This window comes from Jaculus jaculus, chromosome 22 (genome assembly GCF_020740685.1).
Source record: "Jaculus jaculus isolate mJacJac1 chromosome 22, mJacJac1.mat.Y.cur, whole genome shotgun sequence".
NCBI classification, from domain to species: Eukaryota; Metazoa; Chordata; class Mammalia; order Rodentia; family Dipodidae; genus Jaculus; species Jaculus jaculus.
In genome coordinates, this window is record NC_059123.1 from 12790609 (window position 1) to 12818215 (window position 27607).

Consider the following 27607-nt stretch of genomic DNA (forward strand, 5'->3'; position numbering starts at 1 on the left):
GTTGGCAAGTCATGGTTCAGAGCACAATGTGATTTATTGGCTTATTACATTTGTCAGGAGGAACATGCTGTGTTCTGTGGCCATGGCAGATGTCGACATAAACCTGTGTACGGGGCATTGTCGTAAAGAGAAAGGTAGCTTATGGGTCAGACTTTGGCTCTATTGCCTTTATTAGCCATGCTATCTTGGTAAAGCTTATCCTGTTTTGGGTGAGTTTCCTCCTGTGTAAAATGGAGAGGATAATTCCTGTGTTTTGGTAGGCTTATGATAAGAGTTAATTTTTATGAACAGACTTTGATTGAATAACTATAAAACATGGTATATATATGAAGTACATGGGTATTTGTTTTACAACTTCAGTGACATTGAATGTCTAAGAGAATATACTTCATTTTCATTTGTGCTAAAATGGCCTCTAAATGATGTTCAGAAATGTCATTATATAGTCTTGATTTCATACCTCTAGAAGGTAAGAACTGTTACATATATGTAATGCATACAACTGGTGACACATTAAACAATACACACAGTTGGTTTATATAGTTCTGCTTTCATTTAAGAAAGTTCATTTGGAAGCTGGGTGTGGTGGCGCATGTCTTTAATCCCAGCACTCAGGAGGCAGAGGTAGGACTGCTGTGAGTTCAAGGCCACCCTGAGACTACAGAGTGATTTCCAGGTCAGCCTGAGCCAGTGTGAGACCCTACCTCAAAAAACCAAAAAAAAAAGAAAGAAAGTTCATTTGGGTGGGGGCTGTAGAGATGGCTCAGCAGTTAAAGGCCCTTGCTGGCAAAGCCTAATAGCCTGGGTTTGATTATCCAGTGGATAAAGCCAGATGTACCACATGGTGCATATGTCTGGAATTGGTTTCCAGTGACAGGAGGCCCCTCATGCCCATACTTAAAACTTTCTTCCTATCTGCCTCTTTCTCTCTGGCTCTCCCTCAAATAAATAAAGAAAAACAGGGCTGGAGTGTTGGCTTAGTGGTTAAGGCACTTGCCTGCAAAGCCAGAGGACCCAGGTTTGATTTCCCTGGGACCCATGTAAGCCAGATGCATAAGGTGACACATGCATCTGGAGTTCATTTGCAGTGGCTGAAGGCTCTGGTGTACCCTCTCTCTCTCTCTCTCTCTCTCTGTATCTCTCTTTCAAATAAATAAAATAAATGTTTAAAAAAATAGAAATAAATAAATAAAAACATTGTAGAGAAAGTTTATTTGAGAATTGCCCAGACCACCATACTAAAAAGGCTTTCCTTAGAGTAGTCACTGTTGTTTCCAGCTACAGATAAAAGGCAGGCTGTAGCTTGTGTTCCAGGAGTGAAGGATGAAAGGTATCTGTGGGGACACTGAGGACACCAAGTGGGAGGGTGGAGCTGAAATACATAGAGAGAGGGCTGGAGGGATGGCTTAACAGTTAAGGCACTTGCCTGCAAAGGCAAAGGACCCAGGTTCAATTCCCCAGGACCCATGTTAGCCAGATGTACAAGGGGGTGCACATGTCTAGAGTTTGCAGTGGCTGGATGCCGTGGCACACCCATCCTCTCTCCCTCTCTTATAAAAATAAAAGAAAATACATAGAGAGAGACTGAAGGTATTTTGTATAAAGTATACCCGGGAGTGACTAAGCCAGGCAATTTCAAATGTAGGTGTTGCTGGTATTTTCTAAGTTTCTGAAATGAATAAATTTAACTGTAGAATAAATTGTTATTATCAGTAAGGGTGGCAGGTAGGGGGAGGAAAAGTAAAGGAATTAAACCCCTCATCATTAATAAAAGGAAGAAAAAAATGGATTACAGCTGTGTAAGTAAACGTGTGAAATATTTTAAAGCTGTTAGTGGGATTTGCAAAGGTGCCGGGGATTGTATGCTGTCTCTCATGCTGCTGTCTCTCAGGCTCACACGCCGCTGTCAGGCACACACACTTCTGTCGGGCACACACGCTGACCTCTGTAAGGCACACGCAGTACTCTCTACATACACTGCTGTCAGGCGTGCACACACTGACCTCTTTTGGTCACTCACACTGCCCTCAGGCACACACTCCTGGTTGCACAGACAGAGCCACGAGCAGTGATGGCTTGAGTAGGTTGGAGCTAAGAACCGTGGGCGATAGGCCAAGCTGGGTCACATTGTTACTGAGCCCTTTCCTCTCATTTGATTCTCAGAACAACCCCTTGAGGGAGGAAGCAGGACTGGCCTAGTCCAGTTCAAGTGAAGAAAGCTCTTGTGCCTTCCCAGATGAGTGGGAAGGGAGGTAGTGTGTGTGTCCCTTCTTATTATAGCTACGTGCACAAATTCATTACTTAGATCTTACAGGGGTTAGAAGATGGTGCATGAATCAGATACAAATCCGTTGTGAGTTTTAAGAAAATAGATAATATTTCTTAGAAATCACTCACAGAAATTTCTACATGACAAAAGGATAAAGAAGTCAAACTACTTAGGTTTTTTCTTATATACAACATTCTTAGGTCCATTTGATCTTATGCCTAATGATGTGAATGTTTACAACTCAAATCAAGCCCCCTTCCCATTATTCTCTGGATTTAATTTATTTTATTTGAGAGAGAGAGAGAGAATGGGCACAACAGCACCTCTAGCCACTGCAGACGAACTCCAAATGCATGTGCCACCTTACACATCTGGCATATATGCGTCCTGGGGAATTGAGCCTGGGTCCTTAGGCTTCACAGGCAAGTAATTTAACCACTAAGCCACCTCTCCAGCCCCCATTATTCTCATGAGTGATGGTGAGCCTAGATGCTTGTTTTGTTTTGTTTTCTGAGCAAATTCATGAAAAGAGATCCTAAGCTAGAATTAAGAATGTTATTGGTATGAGAAGTAAATGCTTTTGATGGTATTAAATCCTTTCTGAATATGACAATTTTTGTCTGGCCTGCTGTTTCAGTGACATTGAAGAGACTGAAATTAAAATGTTTCACAGTTGTTTACTTCAAGTTCTAAAAATATTAATGGAGATAACCAGAATAGATATAAATAATCCTAGTTTTGCTTCCACAGTATTGCTTATAACCAGCAGCAGATGGCAGTGGCCGTAGTCAGTTTTGAGCACATCCCTGGGCGCATGGTCCACTCCTCTGCAGATGGCAGTGGCCGTAGTCAGTTTTGAGCACATCCCTGGGCGCATGGTCCACTCCTCTGCAGATGGCAGTGGCCGTAGTCAGTTTTGAGCACATCCCTGGGCGCATGGTCCACTCCTCTGCTGTCATCAGCGCATAGGTACAAGGCTTTGCAGATCTTGGCTGGTTCAAGATGGCCTTCAGCGCTCTTCTCTTTCTTTTTTTCAAACATATTTTGAAACAGATTTGTTTGTTTATGTATGTATTTGGGAGAGAGTGGCAGGTAGAAAGAATGGGTGTGCCTAGACCTCTAGCCACTGCCATAAAATTCCAGGTGCATATGCCACCGTGTGCATCTGGCTTATGTGAGTACTGGGGAATTTAACCTGAGTCCTTAGGCTTCACAGACAAGCACCTTAACCACTAAGGCATCTCTCCAGCCCAACACTCTTATCTGCATTTTGTTTTCTGTGGAATTAGTCACCAGTGGTCAGGTAGAGTCTATTTTGAGGCTGGATATTACCTGCCTGTTAGTCACTTATCACATCACCTGTCATGGTACCACAGGAATGGCATTAGAGTGATCATTTCTTTGAAGCCTCTTAGCCATTTATTTAGGTCATCTCATCAGTTAGGCATTATATCATTATGCGTTGACATATTTTCAGGGAATGGGAAGACGGCTCAGCAGTTAAAAGTGCCTTCTTGGGCTGGAGAGATGGCTTAGCAGTAAAGGCACATGCCTGCAATGCCAGAGGATCCCGGTTCAATTCTCCAGGTCCCACATGAGCCAGATACACAAGGGGCATATGCATCTGGAGTTCGGTTGTAGTGTCTGGAGGCCCTGGCGTGCCCATTTTCTCTCTCTCTCTCACTCAAATAAATAAATAAAATATGTTTTTAAAAATACATAAAAATAAAAGTGCCTTCTTGCAAAGCCTGCAGGCCCTGGTTCAGTTCCCTCACAACCCACATGAAGCCAGTTGCACAAAGTGGTGCTCGCCTCTGGAGTTGCTTTGCTGCAACAAAAGACCTTGTCATGCTCATTGTCCCCCTTCCCCGCCCTAGCAAAAATATATATGGGTATTTTGAGGTGGGGTCTTGCTCTGGCCCAGGCTGACCTGCAAATAAATAAAAATATTTTTTAAAAGATATTTTGAGACAGAGTGAAAACAACATTCACATAATTTGTACCATTGTATACTGTTAACACTTGTTTTTATATTAGTTACTCTCATACTGTGCCTAATCCATAAGTTAAACTTTATCATAGGCATACATACTTACTGGGGGGGAATCTCCATTATTCATGGATAAAAGGTACTGCTGTATCTGGGATGGTGGGAACGACTCAGTTCTTTTGCAGGTGGTCTCATCCTCCAGCAGGCCAGTCCACACTTGCTGTCTGACAAAGGTGTCCACGCAAGTGCCTTCAAGGTCTCTTGAGACCTCGGCTTCGAACTACTTTTCTGTTGGCCAGTCTCAGTGTCAGCTAAGACTAAAGGAAGGAGAGCTAGCGTCTGGGCCCTCATTACAAAGGCTGAGACTCAGGAGAAGAGAGTTCAGTGCACATCTCTGAAACCCACGCAGCCGATACTGAAGACCAGCTGAAGCTCGGCGTGCTCTGCCTCACATAGGGTTGGACGGGGCCCTGGCCGTGCTGCTGACCTTGTGCTCTGTGAAGAGGCTTCTTTCCCTAAAAGTCAGTTTCTTAGTCTTGTATTGTAAGGGTTTGTTGTTTTGAGGTAGGGTCTCACTTTAACCCAGGCTGACCTGGAATTCACTATGTAGTTTCAGGCTGGCCTCGAACTCACAGCAACTTCTTACCTCTGCTTCCTAAATGCTGGGATTAAAGGAGCACACCACCATGCCTGGCAGACAGACGGGGAGGGAGAGAAAAAGAGAGAATGAGAATGGGTGCGCCAGGGCCTCCAGCTGCTGAAAGTGAGCTCCAGATACATGTGTTACCTTGTGTATCTGCTTTATGTGGGTCCTGAGGAATCAGACATAGGCTTTGCAGGCACAAGAGCCTTAGTCACTAAGCCATCTCCAAAGCCCATATTTGTATTTTTCAGTGAGTGTGTGTGCATGCACGCCATGGTGCGTACATGGAGGTCAGAGGAGGACGACTTGCAGTTGACCCTTGCCTGTCTACTTCATTTAAGGCACGCTTTCTCCCTGTGGAGTCTTGCTCTGCTGTTCTTTGATGTGCTTGCCCCAAGCTCCCAGGAAATTCTGCAACCTCCATGTCTCTTCTTGCTGTCAGTGTTACTGTGCTGGAATCACAGACGCCCACCATGGCTTCCAACTTTTTACATGGGGCCTGGGCCATCAGAGTTGGTTACTCTAGCCAAGGACTTTATCCACTGAGCCATCTCTCCAGCCCCAACTTTTTTTTGGATAAATAAACAACTTGTTAGGTGCCACATATTAACTCCTATGTCTTTGGCACGTCGTAGAGACTCATTAAGGTTTGGATCACGAGACTGGAGGCTGGGGACAGGGATGTAGCTCAGCAGGTAGACTGCTTGCCTCGTGTGCATGAAATCTTGGGTTTGGTCTCCAGCACCACATAGAACCAGGCATGTTGACGTATGAATTGGGAAGGGAGATCAGAACTTCATAGGTGCCTGGGTCACATGAGACCCAGTCTCAAAGGAAAGAGGAAGGAAAAGGTGAAAAATGAAAGGGAAATTAGAACCACAAAGATTTTTCTTTTTGAAGACAATGAAAAGCAGATGGGATGGAGAATGCAGGGTTAAATGAACTTGTTGAAATATTGTACTATTGGACTTGAGGCTTGACAGGAAGGAAATGGAGCAAGAAGAAATCTGATTGACTGGTCGAGACTCTTCCAAGACCAGAGAAGCCAAACAGGGAAAGTCATTAAAACATGCCTGCTGTAAGGCTGAGGTTTGCCTATGCGCTGTGGCCACTGACATTGACATTTCATGTCTGTCAGGCCATGGGTCTAGCAGGATCCCAAGGGTGAGGGAATGGATGGCTCATGGGGCCTACCAGAAAACGTACTTTTTGAGACAGCACAGTAGGACAGCTGATGTCCTCAGGAGAAAGTCATGAACGGTTTTAGACGCTGAGGCAGACCTATAAAGAGAGGCTGAAGGTATAAAGGACAGAGGGTTTGCTAGTTCTGGAGCATCACTGCCATGGGTAGTTAGACTCGAGACGACATCAGACGTGGAAGGAAAAAGGATCTTTGTATGTGAGTACATGTGTCTGTGCATGTTCATACCTATATGGTCTCACAGGTAAGTGTGCATATGTTTACATGCATGTGAAGACCAAAGGCCAAAGTCATTCCTCAGGTGTGTCGTTCACCTCTTTTTTTATTATTTTTATTTTTATTTTTCCTGAGGCAGGTCCAGGCTCACCTGGAATATGTAGTCTCATGGTGGCCTCAAACTTACTGTGATCCAACTACCTCAGCCTCTTGAGTACTGGGATTAAAGGCAGGCATCACCATGCCTGGGTACATTCACCTCTTTATTTTTATTTTTATTTTTATTTTTTTAAAGACAGGATCCCTCATTGTCCCAGACTCACCAACTAGGCTAGCCTGGCTGACCAGCAAGCTGCAGGCACCTTCCTGCCCCTGCCTCTCCCGCACTGGGATGGTAGGCATTGAATTCAGGTCCTCGGGCTTCTAAGGCTTTACCAACTGAGCTATTTCTCTAGCCCTAGTTTTAATAAGTTCTTTTACTTTCACTTTATTTTTTATTATTTTATTATTTTTATTTATTTGCAAGGGGCGGGGAAGAAAGGAGAGAGGGAGAGAGAATGGGCATGAGAGGGCCTCCTGCCAGTGTAAACCAACTCCAGGCACATGTACCACTTGTACATCTGGCCCTAAATGGGCATTGGGAAATTGAACCCAGGCCATCAGTCTTTGCAAGTAAGTGCCTTAACCACTGAACCACCTCTCCAGCCCATTAATTTTTTAAAAACTTTTATTTTTTTTTATTTAGTTGAAAGTGACAGAAAGAGAAAGAGGCAGACATACATATAGAGAGAGAATGGTCGCGCCAGGGCCTCCAGCCACTGCAAAGGAATCCAGACGCGTGCGCCCCCTTGTGCATCTGGATAACGTGGGTCCTGGGGAAACAATCCTCAAACTGGGGTCCTTAGGCTTCACAGGCAAGCGCTTAACCACTAAGCCATCTCTCCAACCCTAATTTTTATTTTTGTAAAATTTATTTATTTATTTGAGAGAAAGTCACACACACACACACACACAGAGAGTGAGTATGGGTGTGCCAGGGTCTTATGCCACTGTAAACCGACTTTAGACACATGTGCCACTTTGTGCATCTGGATTTATGTGGGTTCTGGGGAACTGAACCCAGGTTGTCAGGCTTTGCAAACAAGCACCTTTAACTGCTGAGCCATCTCTCTAGCCCTTCAATAAATTCTCAAAGTGTGGTGACCCAAACACTAACAGAAGCCATGAGTCATTTGGCCAGTGGTGATGGTCATCCCAGGAATCACTAGGCTGTGTCTGTGCTTCTAGAAAATGTTGAGGTGGAGATAGTTAAGACTCTTACAACTCACATACTGAATATTTACAACCTTTCTAGGGTTCCTGCAGGACACAACTATGAGCAGACAGATGATCAAGTCTTTATATAAAACAGTGTGGCATTTGGCTATCCTTCTGTATATTTGAAATCATCGAATGCATAATGACAAAATATGTTCAGCACAGAACCAGCACTGTTGTCCAGACCGCATAGTACACAAACAAGACTTGAGCGCATGGTGGTCAAACGCGTGCCTGAGCGTGACTGAGGGCAACGGGCAGCCACCGTGCCCCACATCCCTTCCCTCGCTGGATTCAGCTTACTGCTCACTCTGTGGCAGACCCCAAGCATGGCTCTTTCGAACATCCTGGACGACCCCAAAGACTGTCTGCAGGGGGTTAACTGTGGAGGGCACAAGTGCAGGTGACTGAGTGCATGCTTGTTGAAAAGCTCTCATGTCTCACTGTAGGTTTTGGAATAATTTGTTTCTTTTAACTAAAAACGACATTTTCTAAATGTAAACTATTTACAGGTGAAATTTTAGTGATATATTCAGATCATAAGGGATGAATCAATGCATGTATATAATGCTGTTACCAAGTAATATTTATAGGTGAAATTTTAGTGATATATTCAGATCCTAAGGGATGAATTAATGCATGTATGTAATGCTGTTGTCAAGTAATATGTTACTTGTCAAATCCAGAGAATCAAGATTTTCAGACTGGTATTTCCTTTTTTTGGTATTTTTAAAAAATATATTTTATATGTGTGGGGGCAGTGCACCGTGGTCCTAAATGCATATGCCACTCCTTCCTTTATGTGGGCACTGGGGAACTGTACCCCAGGGCCAGCAGGCTTTGCAAGCAAATGCCTTTAACCACTGAGCCCTCTCCCCAGCCCTCAGATTAATATTTTCTAGTTTCTGGTTGAAAAGTTCACTAACAGTGGACATTTTAAATGTATCTGTTTAATCTCTTCTCCTTAAAACGTGATTAAGCAGGGTAAAATTTCTTAATATTTAAGCTGCATAACGGCTGTGGCAGCAGTGGGAGACTCTCATAGACCCCTGGGAACACCTGGGATAATTATAGGGAAAACATAGGACTGTAAATGCCTAGTTGGGGATGCTACATGGTGAATAACCCACAGCCATATCACTTATAAAATAATTGCGAAAATTACTTTTTAAGAAGAAAAGGTAATTCTAGCTCATAATCTGGGAGATTTCAGCTGTTTAGGTGGGCTCGTTGCTGTGGGGCCTGTAGGAAGTATCATTAACATGATGGAGAGCATGGGAGTCAGAGACCACCCCCAGACCATGTCTCTTTCAAGGTCCCACCACCTCGTAAGAGTGCGAAGCTGAGGACCAGGCAGGCTTCGAACAAGCCTGGCTGTGGGGACCTTGTCCGCGCTGCGGCACCGTGTGCGCTAGAGCACAGCACCGCTGGACAGACGCTTGGCCCCTGGGCAGTGTGCCTGATGGACAGTCATCTTGATCAAGCTGCTTACATACGATGCTAGGAATTCAAAAAGAAACTTGTGGGTATGTGTTTTATTTCATGATGAAAATTTAATTACATATCAAATGAATAGAACATCAGGCAGAAGAAAAATCAGGTGAATACCTGCCTGTCTTCCCTTCCCAGTGCTGATGCAATACGCATGTGGCACCATGTTCAGGTGAGGCTTGTTCTTTTTTGGCTGAATGTGACTCCATCCATGGGCTGCATGCCTTTTTGATCCGCTTATGCAGCACTGGCCCGGGATGCACTCCCTCTCCGCGCTTGTTAATAGTGTTGCAGTGGACAGCAGAGTGAGTTCGTCCTGCTGCTGTCCTCAGCATCAGCCTGGGTCGTGTGGGAGCTCCGAGTCCTTGCTGTAGTCCACAGTGACCACGCCAGTCAGGTCCCCACCAGCACCGAGGGCTGGAGGACCCCGAGTTCAAGGCAAGTTGGACTTTGAGGGCCAACAAAGACAAAGTTATCAGCTCGTTTTGTGTGCCTTCTGTATGTGCTTTAGCTGTGACCGCCCTGCCCAGAAGGGCCCTAGGTCACTGCCAGGTACAGCGAGAAGCCTTTGCCCTTGGGCGTGGCTAAGGCCCGGAAGGAGGTGGACCAGTGGGTTAGAAAAGTGAGAAGCAGCACTGCACAGGCCAGTGCAGTGGGCTGCTGGTTCCTGCAGGTACCATCTTTGGTCTGCGCTCCCCATGCTGCTGGGAATCCACCTTGCGTCCTGGATGCTTAGCAGGCTCTCTGCCCGGGCTATACACCCAGCAATTGCCCAACTTGAAACAAAACACTTAAAAAACTGTCCAAGGAAACCTTACTCCTTATCTGAAAGCTGGTTGTCTTAGAAACATCTTAAATAAGTGAGGTGAAGTATTGTGTCTGCTGTTTTTCCTGGCATGAAGGAAATTCAGAGTTTAAGCCTGTCTTGACATGAGATTAAATAAGCATGGAGATGCTTATGTGTCACTCGGTTGGTTAGAGTGTGGTGCTAACAACACCAAGGAGATGATTGTAAATCATGAACTAACTCCATTTAGAGTCCTGCTGGGAGTGACAGGAAGTACAGTCTTTACTATTATGTTTCCAAAAATAATCTTGCTTTTTGTTTTTGTTAAGGCCATATTTGAACCTGAATTTTTGTTCTGGTAGTTTCTAGTAAGCCATTTATCCAGTACAATTTGAGGACCTGGTGGTTTCTTTTGTTGTTGTTTTTGTTTTGTTTTGTTTTGTTGAGGCAAGGTCTCACTGTAGTCTAGACCTGCCTGGAGTTCACTCTGCAGCCCAACCCAGCTTCAAACTCCCCGTGGTCCTCCTACCTCATGGATTGTCTTTATAAGTCTAGCAAATATTATGACTTTCCATGACTTAGTTTGGTGGTGCGCACCTGTAACCCCTAATGCCAGCACTCGGGAGGCAGAGGAAGAGTTGGAGAAGAGCCGGGGCTGCCTCGCACGTTAAGCCCACCTGAGAGACACAGGGAGACCTTTAGTAGGATCCATTTAGCTAAATGAAATCGATATTCTTTTACCAAAGATAACTATTGAAAGGTGTTAATCATAGTCTTGGATATAAAGTATTTTTAGTATAAAATCCCTTACTGCATTCACTCCCTATTGCAAGGACTTTCACCATGGTGACAGTATTGTCTGGGAGATGGCATTGCTCTCTCAGCATCCTCACAGTAGATCAAGCACACATGGAAGAAAGACTGAGCCTGGCGACACCTCTCTGATAGGAATATCCTGACACCCCCCACAGCCACTCCCACGACACATGTTCTGAAACTATCTCCATCCTTATGCTAGTCCTGAGAGTGTGCATTGACTCAATTTCTCATCCAGGCGGCCTGGCCCAGGTGTGCAGAGAAGGTAATTTCTATAATTGCTATGTTAACTTTTTCTTTTTCTTCCTGTTTTGGTTTTTCAAGGTAGGGTCTCACTGTAGACCAGGCTGATCTGAAACTCATTCTGTAGTTCCAGGCTGGACTCGAACTCATGGCGATCCTCCTACCTCTGCCTCCATAGTGCTGGGATTAAAGGCATGAGCCAGCATGCCTGGCTTGCTGTGTTGCTTTTTGAGAGAATTACTGGTATTAGAAAGCAATTTCCATTTGGTCCTTTTTTTTTTTTTTTTTTTTTGAGGTGTCCTGTGTGAGTTATCTCAAAGTTAGCACTGTAGGACATCTTGAAGCATGTGCTATAACTGTTGGGAGTGTCAAAGGGTTGATGGGAGTCTTTTCCTTGCTTTGTCCCCTACCCTCCCTTGGGATTGGAAACAAGGTAGTGATTATAACTTCTGTGGAACAGAAGAGGAAGTAATTAGGAAGTATTTATTGAGCCGTGAGCAATTGTCCTTATAGATTAGAAAACTGACTTCAGGAGTTTCTTGGGTGAAAGCCACGTATGTACGTTGGTGAAGCAGATTTCAGTGACCCTGGGTTTTCTCCAGCGAGAGCTCAGCGTGCTGTGCGGAACACTGGCGCTCGCTCATTGGGCTTCCTGAGACACAGCTGCCGGCAGCCAGGGCCTCACTGCAGCTCTGCTGTACATTTGTTCAGTGAGAACTCTTGTGAGAAACGTGATGTTCACCAGCTCTTGTTTGCCTCTTTCTGTAGAACATGGAAAGCTTACATGTATTTATTCCAACATTGACAAAAATTAGGACTATGTGTGTGTGGACACACCCGTCTCTCGCCGCTGTGAACTAGTGTCAGCCGCAGGCAGCACGTGGTGTCCAGCTGTGTGCATGCTGGGAAATTGAGCTGGGGAGCAGGTGATGCAAGCAAACACCTTTAGCCACTGAGCCATCTCCCCAGCCCCGGTTCCAACATGTGAGCCCCTAGAGCATGTTGACTATAGGAAATACACACGGGCTGGAGAGATGGCTTAGCAGTTAAGGCACTTGCCTGCAAAGCAAAAGGACCCAGGTACAATTCTCCAGGTCCCATGTAAACCAGATGCACATGGTGGCGCATGCGTCTGGACTGCCTTTGCAGTGGCTAGAGGCCCTGGCGTGCCCAGTCTCTCTCTCTATCTCTGTCCCTCGCTATGTCTCAAATAAATAAATCAAATCTTAAAAAAAGAAAAGAAGTGCACAAGAGGCCTTGCCAAACCACTTCTCATCTTTGTATATGTCATAGTAGAAATATACCCCCCAGTGCATTTTTTTATTACAAAGAGAAAGTTTTGAAAGTTTAAATGCACTATTTTTTGTTTGTTTTTTGTTTTTAAGGTAAAGTGTCATTCTAAGTTAGCCTGACCTGGAACTCACTCTGTAGTCCAGGCTGGCTTTGAACTCACAGTGATCCTCCCACCTCAGCTTTCTGAGTGCTAGAATTAAAGGTGTGAGCCACCATGGCCTGGCTATAAAGTGTTTTTTTTAATTGAATTGGAAAAGGTGAAATTAAGTGAATACACTGTTAGGTAAGCTTCCAGGCACTAGGGATACAAAGATGAAATAGACAAAGCTTACCAGCTCTTAGAACCTCTTAATGTATAAAGGATTTGGAAACATCTGCTGTTAGCTAAATTTGGTGCCAAACACTAGAAATAATAAATTGCCTGCTAATAATTTGTTTGTTTAAGATGAGGTCTTGCCTTTTATACTCCAAGCTGAGTGGAATTTGCTATTAACGCAGGCTGTCCTCAGCTCATATTCCTCTTGCCATAGCAGGGATTATAAGGATGCATTGTGATACCTGGCTGCTATTTCACCCTGTTTCTGTGGGACCACAACCAAGTTTTTGTTTGAGATTTTGAAAAACAGGAATCGAATACTTCTACTTTTTGTCCATTTGATGCATGTAACGGCTGTTGTTGGAACACTTACACTGCTGGCTTTTAACATGCATGATCTCATTCATTCCACACATCAGAGTAAGGGCAGCATTTCACTTTACGTATGAGGAGCCTAAACCTTCAGTTGTTGGCAGAACTGGGGTCCGTGCTTGGGTGTGCTGAAACCATGACACTGTGCCCTGCCTGGAGAGATTCAGTTGTGCTTTATGGGAAAACATCCACCTACAGGAAACAAACACATTCTACCTGCATTGTAAAGAGTAGGTCATTAGCTCACAGTGGGCCCTGTTTTCGTCCATTTCCAACACCCAGTGGATGCCCAAAACCATAGATAGACCAAGCCCTGTGTGTGCTTTGCTGTTTCCTGTGCATACATATCATAGTACACATACATGCATAGATAGACCAAGCCCTGTGTGTGTTTTGCTGTTTCTTAGATATCTCTGCCAAAGCTTACTTTATAAATTGAATAAGAAGTTACCAGGAGCCAAGCATGGTGGCGCACACCTTTAATTCCAGCACTCAGGAGGCAGAGATAGGAGGATCACCGTGAGTTCGAGGCCACCCTGAGACTACAGAGTGAATTCCAGGATAGCCCGGGCTAGAGTGAGAACCCACCTTAAAATAAAAATCCTGCCAGAAAAAAAAAAGTTAACAATATCTAATGATAAAGTAGAAATAATACAAGTGCTGTGATGAAATGGCCAGAATCATTACTGTTGTTCTTTGGGCCATTACTGAGTACTTGGACACCAGGGCTACAGTCCCACCACCGCTGCTCTGATACGCGACACAGCTGAGGCGCTAACGAGCATGCGTGGGTGGTGTGTCACGTGCACCCTTGGAGTAACCTCCCAGCAGAAGCACTTGGAGGAAGAAACTCTGTAGTTAAGCATGTAGTTCCATCCTTTGTCATTATGCCCTAAATATTACAGTCTAACAGCAATCTGTGAGACTTTTCACTGCATGAGGCACCATAAGGAACCTAGAGATGATTTTAAACAGCAGACAGATGCTGTGTAGGCCGCGTGCAGCTGCTGCACCCGTTAATGGGCGGGGCTTGCGTGTGTGCACATTTGGGTGCTCTCAGGGGTGCTGAAACCAATTGCACACCAACACTGAGGGAAGACCACCGTGGGCACACTGGACTAAGGGGTGATTCGTGTCCTGAGCAGATTTCAAACAGGAATGGAGTTTTGTTTTTGTTCTCTCCCTTCTTTCCTCTTTCCCTCCTTCCTTCTTCATCGCCCCCCCCCCCCCGCTTTTTTTTTTGAATCAGCACCTCACTGTGTAGCCCAGGCTTGCCTGGGATTCCCTGCATAACTCAGATTAGCCTCATCTTGGGATCTTCCCAGTGCTAGACTTGAATTTTTTGTTCATAAAAATTTTCATTGAAGGCCTTCAGTTGTCCGTGGAAGCAGAACGGTGGCCGAGGGAACTGCTGCAGTCAGAGAAGAAGGCACAGTGGAGGATGAGTGATGCTCAGCTGTGGGCTCATCTTCTGTTGCCTCTCTCATAATGACTGTGCGGACATTAGCGAACAGGTTTGTTCACTCACTCAGCTAGGATGGCCGCTATCATCACCTGTGTCAAGTTTACAGTGACATTTTTAGAAGTAAGTTTAAAGTTGCTGTGTGTGCTATATTATGCTGATAGCATGGAAACTCAAAAACTTGCAGCGTGGCCACATTTCCAAATTGTGTGCATGTCCATTTCTTGATTTCTTTCAGGTCTGAGCTTCGACCTTAGGATTTTCTACTTAAAGGAAGAAGAAGAGAACCAGCAGTTCCAATAAGCTCTAGTAAAAGAGATATTCACCTGATTTAATGTCGCCTCACATGCTCCATCTCACCACATCCCTGTGCCCTTGTTTCTGTGGTGACGTAGAAGTTACGTGTGAGCTTTGAAAGGCAGACAGCGGAGCTGAGTCTGCGGTACAAGCTGGTCTCCCATGCACAGCTTTCTCTGCATTATTGAGGTCTCATTGTAGGAAATGGGCCTGACTTTAACTTGCTTGTCCTCCATATGTATGTGCCTGTGCTTACATGTATGTCACTTGTAAGTAGATAGACATCCCTGTCATTAATCTATGAATTCAGATTAGAGTTGTTTAGCTCCTGAATAATTTAACTTATATCAGTATTATTTAGAACATAGGTCAGAGAAATTACTGAATCTGACATTTCAAACATTTCCTAGTGTGCCTTTAACTTTTTCTAGGTACAAATGGAAATTCTCAGCCTCTGTTATAAAAAGGGGTTGTTAGGTTCTGTCAGACAGATTCACACACAGCTGGGAATGGAGTAGTTACCCAATCTCACAGACATTAACCTCCCTATATTTATTTCTTCCTGTTGGTATTCCTTGAAGCAAGTAGCTGTGCATTCAGTTCCACTCTTTATTCTGCTCTTAAAATGTAAATCTCAGAAGAACTAAACTGGGCAGTTAGGCTTAGAAATATTCCCTTATCTCTGTTTTTTTTATTGACCTTTTCAGTTGAAGCAATGATGTATTTATTGTATTAAAATATTTTTTTAAATTTTATGTATTTGAGAGAGATGGAAAGAGGCAGAGAGAGAGAGAGAATGGGTGCGTCAGGGCCTTCAGCCACTGTAAATGAACTCCAGACGTATGTGGTACCTTGTGCATCTGGCTTATGTGGGTCCTGGAAAATTGAACCTGGGTCCTTTGGCTTTGCAGGCAAATGCCTTAACTGCTAAGCCATTCCTCCAGCCTAATACTAAAACATTCTTCAGCACTTGCTCATATTCCCCTCATCATTCAATTTCCGGTTTTTGCCAGCACATACATACTTGTGATCTGTGCTCTTCACTAAGTGGTTGCTCTGATATTTTCCTTGAGCCAGAATTTTAACCTCTACAGAGTATTTCCTTATTAATTAAACATTTACTTTTGTTTAGTTCCACAATAATCCCACTTTTAGTGACGAACAGTGTGCACTTTATTTCTATTTTTTTTATTTAAATCTATTTTTGGTTTGTAGAGGTAGGGTCTTGTTTTAGTCTAGGCTGACCTGGAATTCACTGTGTAGTCTCAAGCTGGCCTTAAACTCATCATGGCAATCCACCTACCTCTTCCTCCCTAGTGCTGGGATTAAAGGCATGTGCCACCACGCCCAACCACTTTATTTTATTTAATATTTTATTTTTATTTGTTTATTTGAGAGAGAGTATGGTGTGTTAGGGCGTCAGGACACTGCAAATGAACTCCAGATGGATGCACCACCTTGTATATCTGGCTTACATGGGTAGTGGGGAATTGAACCGGGGTCCTTAGACTTTGCAGGCAAGTGCCTTAACTGGTAAGCCATCTCTCTAGCCCCAGCATGCACTTTGAACTTCATTTTTGCCATGCCTCTCTAGACTAGTTAGCTGCCATGCAGTTTAGAGTGTCCACTTTTGCGTCTGTGTGCAGCTCTCGGCTCCAGAGTCTGCGGTGGGTAAATAGGAACTTCTAATGTGAGCACTTGAACCAATACCAAAGTGTCTGTAGCACTTCTTAGAGTGGTTGCTTTTCAGACATATAAAATAATATGTTAAGTGAGTGTAAAAGAAATGCATGCTTCTGTTCTTAAACATGGACTGTCATATCAAGAAAACACCTACTCTTGTCACTGTGTGTGCCATTGACCATGTCTTCTAGTTTCCTTCCTGTACCTCTTTTTTTTTTTTTTTGGTTTTGACTTTTCGAGGTAGGGTTTCACTTTAGCTTAGGCTAACTTGGAATTCACTATGGAGTCTCAGGGTGGCCTCGAACTCACGGTGATCCTCCTATCTCTGCCTCCCAAGGACTGGGATTAAAGGTGTGCGCCACCACACTTGGCCTTCCTGCACATTTAAAACTAAAAGGGTTGGAGCCTTAGTATTAATAATCAGAACTTGATTTACATAACATTTTCGATTACTAATAGTAATTATTATCATAACTAACCATGGTGATGAAAATTGAGGGGTATAAGGGGGACACCCCTGCCTTTCAGCCCTCCTTTGTTTATTTTATTTTATTATTTTATTTTTGAGACAGGGTTTTATTGTAGCCCAGGCTGAACTGGAATTCACTATGTAGCTTTAGGCTGGCCTCGAACTCAAAGCTATCTTCCTACCTTTGCCTCCCAAGTGTTGGGATTAAGAGCGTCTGTCACCACACCCAGAATAGCCCCTTTTTGGTCCAGCCACTGATGATAATTGTGCTTATGTAGAATAATAGTTAGTTGGGGCCAATACATTTGGGTTATAGATATCTTTCATTCTTATCTCCCACATACTTCTACTGAGGTATTGAAAATGGAACCTTTGTCTGAAGAGATGGCTTAGCAGCTAAGACGCTTGCCTGCAAAGCCAAAGAACCCAGGTTTGATTCCCTAAGACCCATGTAAGCCAGATGCACAAGGGGGCACATGCATCTAGAATTCGTTGGCAGAGGCTGAAGGCTCTGGCACACCCATTCTCTCTCTCCTTCTCTCTCTCTCTCAGATAAATAAAGAGGGGCTGGAAAGATGGCTTAGCAGTTAAGGCAGTTGCCTGCAAAGCCAAAGGATGCCGGTTCGATTCTTCAGGACCCACATAAGCTAGATGCACAAGGGGACACATGCATTTGGAGTTCATTTGTAGTGGCTGGAGGCCCTGGTGTACTCGTTCTCTCTCTCTCTCTCTCTAATAAATAAAATTTTAAAAAAAGAAAGAAAAATATTTTTTTAAAACCTTTAAAAATGGAACTTTAGAGCCAGGCATGGTGGTGCATGCCTTTTATCCCAGCACTGGGGAGTCGGAGGTAGGAGGATCACTATGAGTTCGAGGCCACCCTGAGACTACATGGTGAATTCCAGGTCAGCCTGGGTTAGAGTGATGACCTACGTTGAAAAAAAAAAAACAAAACATGGAACTTTACCTTGTGTGGGTACAAAGCTTATAATCTTATGTTGGCCCTAAGATGTATTTTTTTTCCTACTTAAGGCTTTTGTAGGTTAATACTGAAATAAAATCAGCAGTTATCTATACATTTTATATATATGATATATATATGATATATATATATTATATATATATCATATATATATATATAAAGCAAGTTATATATAGCATAACTATATTAGTTATAAAACAGAGCAATAAGGTTTTGTTTTCATTTATATCAAAGAATTTTTTTTAGAAATATTAGCCATTTGTTAAAATGTCCTGTACTTAGTTTTTTGGTTGTTTTTTTTGGGGGGGGGGCGCCACGGTTTCAAGTAGGGACTCACTCTAGGCCAGACTGACCTGGACCTCGCTATGTAGTCTCAAGACAGCCTCAGACTTGGGGTGGCGCCTCCTGAGTGCTGGGACTAAAGGCGTGCGCCACTGTGCCCGACTTGTGGGCTGTTTTATTTTTGAATCTGCTTAAGTGTTTAGAAGTTCAGGGCTTTTGTACAGAAACACTTAAGATTTAAGATACACGTGTTCCAACCATTACTTGAAGAAATTGAATAGAAAAGTTCTCCGAAGAAAAGGAAAACTTCTGTGTTTTTATGGATTGTTTTTATGGATGGCTTAGCAGCTAAGACGCTTGCCTGCAAACGTCTTTTTTCTCTTTCTCTCTCTTGAGTTCACTTCAGTCATTTTCGGGAAGAGAAAAGGACTGCTAAACATGCTTCCCTGTGTTTAATGTATGCAGCCTGTCTTTCTTTCATGTCCTGTCAACCAATTTTTTTTCTTGTTTTGTTTTGTTTTTGAGGTGCAAGTTACTGTTTACAAAGTATAGAGGGGTCAACATTCATAAGGACTTTGGACAAAATGAAGTACATTTTCACTTCTTTTGTCAAAAGACATCTTTAATGAGATAGAATTTATATATGCAAGTCACCCATGTCCAGTATGCAGTCGGTTGGCTCTTAGTCTGCTCATACCTGCCACCATAATCCCTTCTAGAACATTTCGTCAATCAGTGATGAGACTTTGTCGTCACTCCCCACAGCCCTTTCCCTGCACCCCACACAGGCAGTCACTCACTACAGCCCACCCCCTCTCTGCTCGCCTGGTGTGCACACCTTTCTTCTAAGTAGATTATCCTGTAGCTAACTTCTCTTCTAACCATCCAAGTTTCTGGAAGCCACCAATCTATTCTCCCACTTCATATCAACTTGTAAAAGTTCTACATATGAGTGGTCATGCAGTGTTTGGTATGAAGAAGAATAATTATTTTGGCCAATGCATTTGGTATTTAGGTATCCTTCATTCTGTCACAAACACATTTTTAGTGAGGTATTAAAAATTGAACCTGCTGGGCATGGTGGCACACGCCTTTAATCCCAGGACTCAGAAGGCTGACACTTCTTAGCCCTTGGCCAGCTCTGGCACCACCAAGAGCTGCCAGCCATCTTTGCTATCCACCACCACTTAGGTCAGAACATGCCTTTCCTTAGCCCACTTCAGAGGGGATGCAGGCTCGCTCCTTTCTTCTGCTTCTCGGAAGCCACAGCCCATGTGGGAGTTTCTGTGTAGTGTGTGGGCAAGTTATGTATACTTTGGTGTTTTGTTTTTTTCTCCTTCTAATGATCAGGAAGAAGAAAAAAATAGATGGGCTTATTCTACATTCCACCTACCTTTCCTGATTTATCCATTCCAGACTTCTTCCTAGCCCAGCCTTTTCTCCCTTTTTTTTTTTTTTTGTAAATTATGTTAAGTCACGTGAATAGTCACATAGCTGTATTGGATATTAAAAAGCTATTATTTGGGCTGGAAAATGGCTTAACTGTTAAGGCATTTGCCTACGAAGCCTAAGGACCACGGTTCAATTCCCCAGGACCCTTGTAAGCCAGATGCACAAGGGGGCAAATGCATCTTGGGTTCATTTGCAATGGCTAGAGGCCCTGGAATGCCCATTCTCTCTTTCTATCTGCCTCTCTGTCTCTCTCTCTCAAATAAATATTTTTTTAAAAAAAGCTATTGTTTGCATTTCAAAGTGACACTCTATCATAGGTATTTAATCATTGATATTGGTGTGGGGGCCTAAGGGTACCACACACACACACACACATTTAAATTGAACAGTTTAGAGGAGGAAGGTTAGGATATCAGTTCTAAGTCAGTGTGGCAGTGGTGAAGGAAGAGAAGAAAAGAGGCAGAACTGGCTGCAGGTTGTACTCTTCACCCTCTTCCTGGGATTCTTGCATTTGAAGCCAGGGAGAAAGGGGGAAGGAAAGGTAGACTGGGAGAAAGGAAATAAAGAGAACCAAAAAAAATCTCCTGAGGGAGAGTGCCAAGAAGGGGAAGTTACAAGGCTGTAGGTAACCTATGAGACAGAAACTTTTAAGTCTTATATATATATGCACACACAATTGCACAAGAGAACAATTATGTTGAAATACAGATAATAAAAATGTTAACCAAATTGGCGATGGTTATATCTGTTTTTGTAAACTACTAAGATCTAGAAACAAGTTTAACAACTCTTTGAAGTGGTAAATGATACTGTAGTCCTCTTTATCCACAGGGTATGCATCTCAAGGCCTCTCACAGGTGCTGGAAACTGCACAGTCCTGAGGGAGGAATACACACACACACACACACACACACACACACACACACACACACACACACACGGCTTTTCTTTACATACATCCTTGCCTATGGTAAAGTTGAATTTATAAAGTAGGCACAGCAAGAGATCAGCAACTAATAATAAAACAGAACAATTATAACTACACTGCAATGAAAGTTAATGACTGTGGCCTCTGTATCTTATGGCATGGGAACTTCAATCTGAGCATGCGGCACTGCTGCCTTCCCTAAGTCAAGAACTCGAAGCTGTTCAGTAAAAGCAGCACCTTACAGCCGCTGCGTGCGCAGCTCATCGGCCTCGCTGTGCTGTGCTCAGAGCCTCACCTTCGTTAGGTCAGGGCCTGACGAGAGCAGTGCGTGCAGCAGTGTCAGTCTGCTCATCAACATGCTCCCAGGAATCGGCAGGTAACATATGTAGCCTGTGTTTTTAGGACAAAGGGATGAATTGGCAGAACAGAGGCAGTGGCATGAGATTTCATTGTTTTGCTCAGAACAATTCTAAGTTTAAGAATTGCTCATTTCTGAGATTTTCCATGTAATGTTTTTGGCATGTGGGTGACCAGGTAGGTAGCTGAAGTGAAATTACAAAGAGGGACTGCTGTGTCTCAGTGTGTCTGCGAAGACTGTGGTGTCCCGACGTGTGCCTGGGCACCGCTGCCTGCATTTACGATTGTAGGAAATGCTAAATTTCAGGTAGAGATTAGTGGAGATACGATAAATTTCTTTTCCACATAATATGATTTTTTTTCTATTTGTAATGGGATGTTAGGGGTCCAGGAAAGTCCTTAAACCCTAAACTCTGGGTTTATTTCTAATTTTAACCCCCCCCCCAAAAAAAAGGAATAAGAAAAGACTGAGAAGAATAATTATTAAATTATTACATTTATTGAGGGAAGTACGGAGCCAAGGAAGGGCACCCACATGGCTACAGATCCCACATGGAGGGCCTGGAAAATACATGAAAGAAAAGGGCTGGGGGAATGGTTTAGCAGTTAAGGCATTTGCCTACGAAGCCAAAGGTTCTCAGGTTCTACTCCCCAGGACCCACGTTAGCCAGATGCACAAGGGGGCACACATGTCTGGAGTTCATCTGCAGTGGCTAGAAGCCCTGGCGCACCCATTCTTTCTCTCTCCCTCCCTCTTTCTCTGTCAAATAAATAAAAATAAAGTATTTTTTTAAAAAAGAAGAAAAGAAAGTTTAAGTGCCAGGTGTGGTGGCACATGCCTTTAATCCCAGCACTTAGAAGGCACAGGTAGGCGGATTGCTGTGAGTTTAAGACTACCCTGAGACTACACAGTGAATTCCAGGTCAGCCTAGGTGAGACTCTACTTCCAAAAAACAACCAAAAAAAGGTAAGTAAGTGCAGGAAACTCCAGCCATGTGTGCGAGAGTGCCCCAGTCAGAGTCAGGGCTAGGCGGACCTCCCCGCGAGCGCAGGCCCAGCCCAAGGGAAAAACTCACCCACAGCTGGAAGTTCCCAAGGGGTCAGAGAGCCTACCCTTCCCTTGCAAAGGTATTTATAATCTTATAGTGGTGGGCTGTCTTCTGGCTCAGGGGAACCAGAGAGACAGCCGTTTGGTTAGGACTAGGGACTGCCTCAGGAAGAGGGTAGGCCTGACACCAAGTTCAGGGGCTGAACTTGATCAACCACAATATTTAAATCCTGTGAAAGACCTCCCTCTCAGGAGGGATCCTAGTAGTTTGTGGAGAAACGGGTCTAGGGAACTAGGCAAGAGATAAGAAGTCAGATCATGTTTGATTTCTAACAAGTGCAGACTTTCCTGCCATTTTCTTTCAGGGACCCAGTCACCCTAACTGTACCCCCTCATTCACGTGTGCACATGCACATGTACTGTGGGGCGTCTGTGGAGATGGAGGATAACCTCGGGATGCTGGTCCTCTCCTTCTGCCTTGTTGGAGGCAGGCTCTCTCTTGTTGATCTTGCTACTGGGAAGGTCAGACTAGCTGCCTCCACATCCCATTGCCATGGGAGCGTTGGGATCATGACCATACGCCCCACTTTGTGTCCAGCTTTATGTGCGTTCAAAGGATCCAGACTGTGCTTGACAAGCTTGCAGAACAAGTGCCTTTGTCCACTGAGCCATCTTCCCAGCCCATAATGGATCTTAATTCTATCCCTTGATTTCCCTGATTCCATGGGGCATTATTTTATGTAAACTAGGGGCATCTTCATCTAAAAGAATGAATTTAAGTGGATAACAGAAATAACATTCAAATGATACCCCCCAAGAAATAAGGCGTGTAAACATAGACTGCAAGTATAAGTAAACCCGTGTGAGAGTAAGGACAAGCGGACCTCCCGGCCACAGCGGGGGGGGGGGGGGGGGACACACCCATATATACGGACTTCAGAACTTTACCAAACAATGGTAAGCTAATGGATGTTAAATTAATCCAGGGCAAGTCATTTAAACTCCAGGCCTCTCTTCCTCCTTGGGAGTTAATGTCTGCTGACCATAGAGGGTAGTTGTCAGGACTGATGAGGTCATGCAGGTAAAATACAAGGTGGTATCGTGAGTTGGGATGGAGCTGGTGGAAAATAACTCCCGAATTCAAAGGCTGTGAAGTATGGTTTACACAGGTAATCCTGAAACAGGATTTTACAGTGGGAGAGACGGGAGCTTGGAAAGTGTCCTCACTTTATGCAGAGGAAAACCCATCTTTATTTGGTGCCTGTTAAGTGTCAGCAAGATGCTGACCCTCCTCTTTCCATTTACTGCCTCCTTTGATACTGAGGATGACTGGGCGCTTGCCCCTTTTTTTCCAAGCAGGTGAGAGACCTGTTTGTTGAATATCCTGGCTAGTTAACTAGGAACAAAAGTGCCAATGCTCTTTTATTGGCCTGACTGCCTCACTACAGAAGCCCGGGTGGAGCTCCATAGCACCACCACTGAGATTCTGAGGAGTGCTGCTGGGGAGGCTGGGCGCCTTCTGGAAAACTGTGATCTTCTTGATGACTTTCATTCCAAGTTTTCTGTGGGGGCCTCCCACCTCCTTTTGTCTATTCTGAGAGAAATAAAGCAATTCTGTCAGTGGGGCCATCACAACCCCCTAATTTCCCAGTCTCCTGTGGGTCCTCAGTTCTACCCAGAGGCTGTCTGGTGAGAACTTTATTTCCCAGAATTTTCCTTCCATCACCCAAACTCAGACACTATTGCCTTACCTTTACTAGCATTTGTTACATTGGAAAGGAGTAAAGTATTGCACTTCATGTCTCCATTATGCTAATTTTCACATCTTTGCTTTCATAAGTGACCCAATAAAAGTATGTTCATAAAGCCAGATGTAGTGGTGCACACCTTCACTCCCAGCACTCGGGAGGCAGAGGTAGGAGGACCTGGTGAATTCGAGGCCAGTCTGAGACTCCATAGTGAATTCCAGGCCAGCCTGGGCTAGAGTGAGACCTACCTTGAAAGACCTAAATAAAAAATTAAAATAAAATAAAACAATATGTTCATAATTTATATGTTTGGTTTAGTTATATTTTTTTAAGGGTTTTTTTGAGACAAGATCTCATGTAGGCCAGGCTGACCACAAACTGGCTGCATAGCTAAGGATGGTCTTGAACTTCTCTTCTGCTGGTATTACAGGCAGGCACCAGCACATCTGTTTTATGAGGTGCAGAGGATTGAACTCAGGGCTTCTTACATGCTAGGCAGGAACTTTTCCCATTGAGCCATATCCCTAGCCCAATTATACATTTTAATTTCATTTTATACTGTATGTTGACATTTAGCCTAGACATGAGGACTCTTACTTAGCTATTAGAAGAAAATAGTTTAATGGCCTTGCTTATTCAAGTCAGGATTTAAATTTCCCTTTCACCCTTTTTAGAAATAATAAGCTGAAATTCTGGTACTCAAACATTTTAGCTCACTGTTGCAATTTCTGACCAGAATATCTATGTTATGCATGTAAAGACCTTTATGCCTAGTAGAGAGCAAAGCTGTTTTTATAAATACGATACTTTGTGCTTAAGATGACAGACTAGAGATGGGTGTGGTGGTCCATTGCTACAATCCCTTTGGACCGGAAGATGAGGAATTGGAAACTGGTCTCAGCTACATAGCAAGACTCCGTCTTTTTTATTTTATTTTATTTATTTATTTATTTTGGTTTTTCGAGGCAGGGTCTCACTCTAGCCCAGGCTGACCTGGAATTCACTATGGAGTCTCAGGGTGGCCTCGAACTCAGGGCAGTCCTCCTACCTCTGCCTCCCGAGTGCTGGGATTAAAGGCGTGCGCCACCATGCCCAGCTTTTTTTTTTTTTTTTTTTTGAGGTTGTTGATAACAGCTGGAGAACAAAGTTTGTATAATACATAGTAAATACTCAGTAAATGTTAGCTATCTTTAATGTTTTAAGGTATTTGTGTTGAGTCCAAGTAGTAAAGGGTGGACACTTCTTTAACTTTTTATTTATTTGAAAGAGAGAGGCAGATAAAAAGAATGGGTGCGCCTGGTCCTATAGCCACTATAAACGAACTCCAGACACATGCACCGCCTTGTGGATCTGGCTTACATGGGTATTAGGGAATCAAACCTGGGTTGGCTTTGCAGGCAAGTGCCTTAACCACAAAGCCAGCTCGACACTTTCTTTTATTAAATAATAATTATTGGCCTGGAGGGATGGCTTAGCAGTTAAGGCATTTGCCTGCAAACAAAGGACCCAGGTTCAATTCCCCAGGACCCACATTAACCAGATGCACAAGGGGGCACAGGTGTCTGGAATTTGTTTGCAGTGGCTGTCAAATAAATAAAAACATTTTTAAAAATTAATTATTTATTTGTGTGTTAGAGAGAGTCCGAGAGAATGAGAATGGGTGCCAGGGCCTCTAGCCACTGCAAATGAACTCCAGACACATGTGACACCTTGTGCATCTGGCTTAACATGGGTACTGAGGAATCAAACCTGGGTCCTTTAGCTTTGCTGGCAAGCATATTAACTGCTAAGCCATCTCTCCAGCCCAGCAATACTTCTTTCTCATAGCATTCGTTGGGGAGATATGAATCATTATGTGTCTGAAGAATAGAAGTAAACTTTTTCGTGTGCTTATAAGCTGGTGAAATTTTAGACATCTACTTGAAACCTAACTTAGTTGACAAACCCAAGGAGATATAAAACATTTTTTCACGATATGGCTTGTGTTTTTATAAATATTCATGCACATGATCCTTGTAGCTTTGAGGTAGATGTTATTTTTAACATTTTATGTGAGGAAACTGAGGCACAAAGAAAACACCGAATCTCAGGTCACACGAGTGTTAAGTGATGTAGTTGGAATCTGGCTTGAGGACTGGAGAGGTGGCTCAACAGTTATGGGTGCTTGTTTGCAAATCCTGGTGGCCTGGTTTGATTCCTCAGTACCACATCAAGCCAGGTGCATATGTATCTGGGGCTGAACAGCAGCTAGAGGCCCCAACATGCGCACTCTACGCTGTCCTTCCTTTCTTTGCAGATAGACAATAAAAATTTCAAGGAGAGTCGAACTTGACTCATGCTTGCCCTGAGCCTCCTACTCCTGCTCATTATGATTATTTTGGTTTTTCAAGGTTGGGTCTTGCTCTAGCCCAGGCTGACCTGGAATTCACTATTCACCAAGAGCAGTTTGTGGTGAAAAAAGATTTATTTTGGCTTACAGACTCGAGGGGAAGCTCCATGGTGGCAGGGAAAGCAAAAGGTGAACAACAGGAAGAGGAGAGGGTTCCAAACACTGGCAAGGGAACACCGGCTATAACACCCATAAGACCGCCCCCATCCATACACTGCCTCTTGGAGGCGTTAATTCCCAAATCTCCTTCAGCTGGGAACCTAGCATTCAGAACACCTAAGTTTATGGGGGACACCTGAATCAAACCACCACACTACCCTAAGTTCAGTGATTTTTTTGGGGGGGGGTTGTCAAGGTAGGGTCTCACTTTGGTCCAGGCTGACCTGGAATTAACTCTGTAGTCTCAGGGTGGCCTTGAATTCACAGTGATCCTCCTACTTCTGCCTCCCGAGTGCTGGGATTAAAGGCGTGCGCCACCGCGCCCGGCGAAGTTCGGTGATTTTTCACGAGGTTTACTCCGTGGAGCTGTTGACCTCATGGAGGCGTTGCTGTCATGGAACACTCCAGCGCTGTCTCACTGCTTACATGACACACAGTGTGACTCAAGATACCCTCCATGTCCTTGCTTTTGGCGCTGTATATTTCATCTTCCTTCCTTTCCCAGCTCTTCATGTCTTTTTGTAAAAAATTATTTATATATTTTGAGGTAGGGCCTCACTGTAGCCCAGGCTGGCCTTGAACTCACAGCAATCCTTCTACCTCTGCCTCCCAAGTGCCGGGTTTAAAGTCGTGCACACCCAGCTTGTTTTGTTTATTTTTAAAATATTTTGAGAGAGAGAGAGAGAATGGGCATGCCAGGGCCTCCAGCCACTGCAAACGAACTCCAGACGCATGTGCTACCTTGCTCATCTGCTTACATCAGTCCTGGGCAATTGAACCTGGGTCCTTAGGCTTCGTAGGCAAGCACCTTAAACACTTAGCCATCTCTGCAGCCCTTACTTATTTTTTTGGCTGCTGTATGGTTTTAAAGTGCTGGTGATTACAGTGGTGTAAACTCCCTCCCCCAGCCGCTGTGCTGCATTTGACTTGACTTATCACTCTATGGAATTCCTGTGTTTTCATTTGCAGTTTGCCTAATATTTTCTTTAAATTTAGTTACTAAATTTATTAAATAAGCTAGTGATTATAAAACTTCCATATATTATCTTTCTACCACAAAAATTGTTGCTAAACATGTATTTATCCAGACAGATAATAACTACTTCCTTGGGCTAGAGAGATGGCTTAGTGGTTAAGCGCTTGCCTGTGAAGCCTAAGGACCCCGGTTCGAGGCACGGTTCCCCAGGTCCCACGTTAGCCAGATGCACAAGGGGGCGCACGCGTCTGGAGTTCGTTTGCAGTGTCTGGAAGCCCTGGCGCGCACATTCTCTCTCTCTCTCTCTCTCTCTCTCTCTCTCTATCTGCCTCTTTCTGTCTCTGTCACTCTCAAATAAATAAAAATGAACAAAATTTTTTTTAAATAACTGCTTCCTGTAGACGGAGTGCTTCATTAACCA

General features: G+C 43.9%; 1 protein-coding gene across 20 annotated transcripts in view; it reads left to right on the forward strand.

Moving 5' to 3' along the window:
- Nucleotides 1-27607, forward strand: part of Plekha5 (pleckstrin homology domain containing A5) — a 199426-nt gene that overhangs the window by 13288 nt on the left and 158531 nt on the right. Inside the window, exon 4 of one of the 20 annotated variants that reach the window (XM_045139595.1) lies at nt 14655-15422. The exons of the other annotated variants lie outside the window; for them this stretch is intronic. Coding sequence (XP_044995530.1) covers nt 14655-14673 — 19 coding nt within the window. The 3' untranslated portion in view covers nt 14674-15422. Of the gene's footprint in view, nt 1-14654; nt 15423-27607 lie in introns of those variants that run through there. 20 annotated transcript variants of the gene reach the window in all.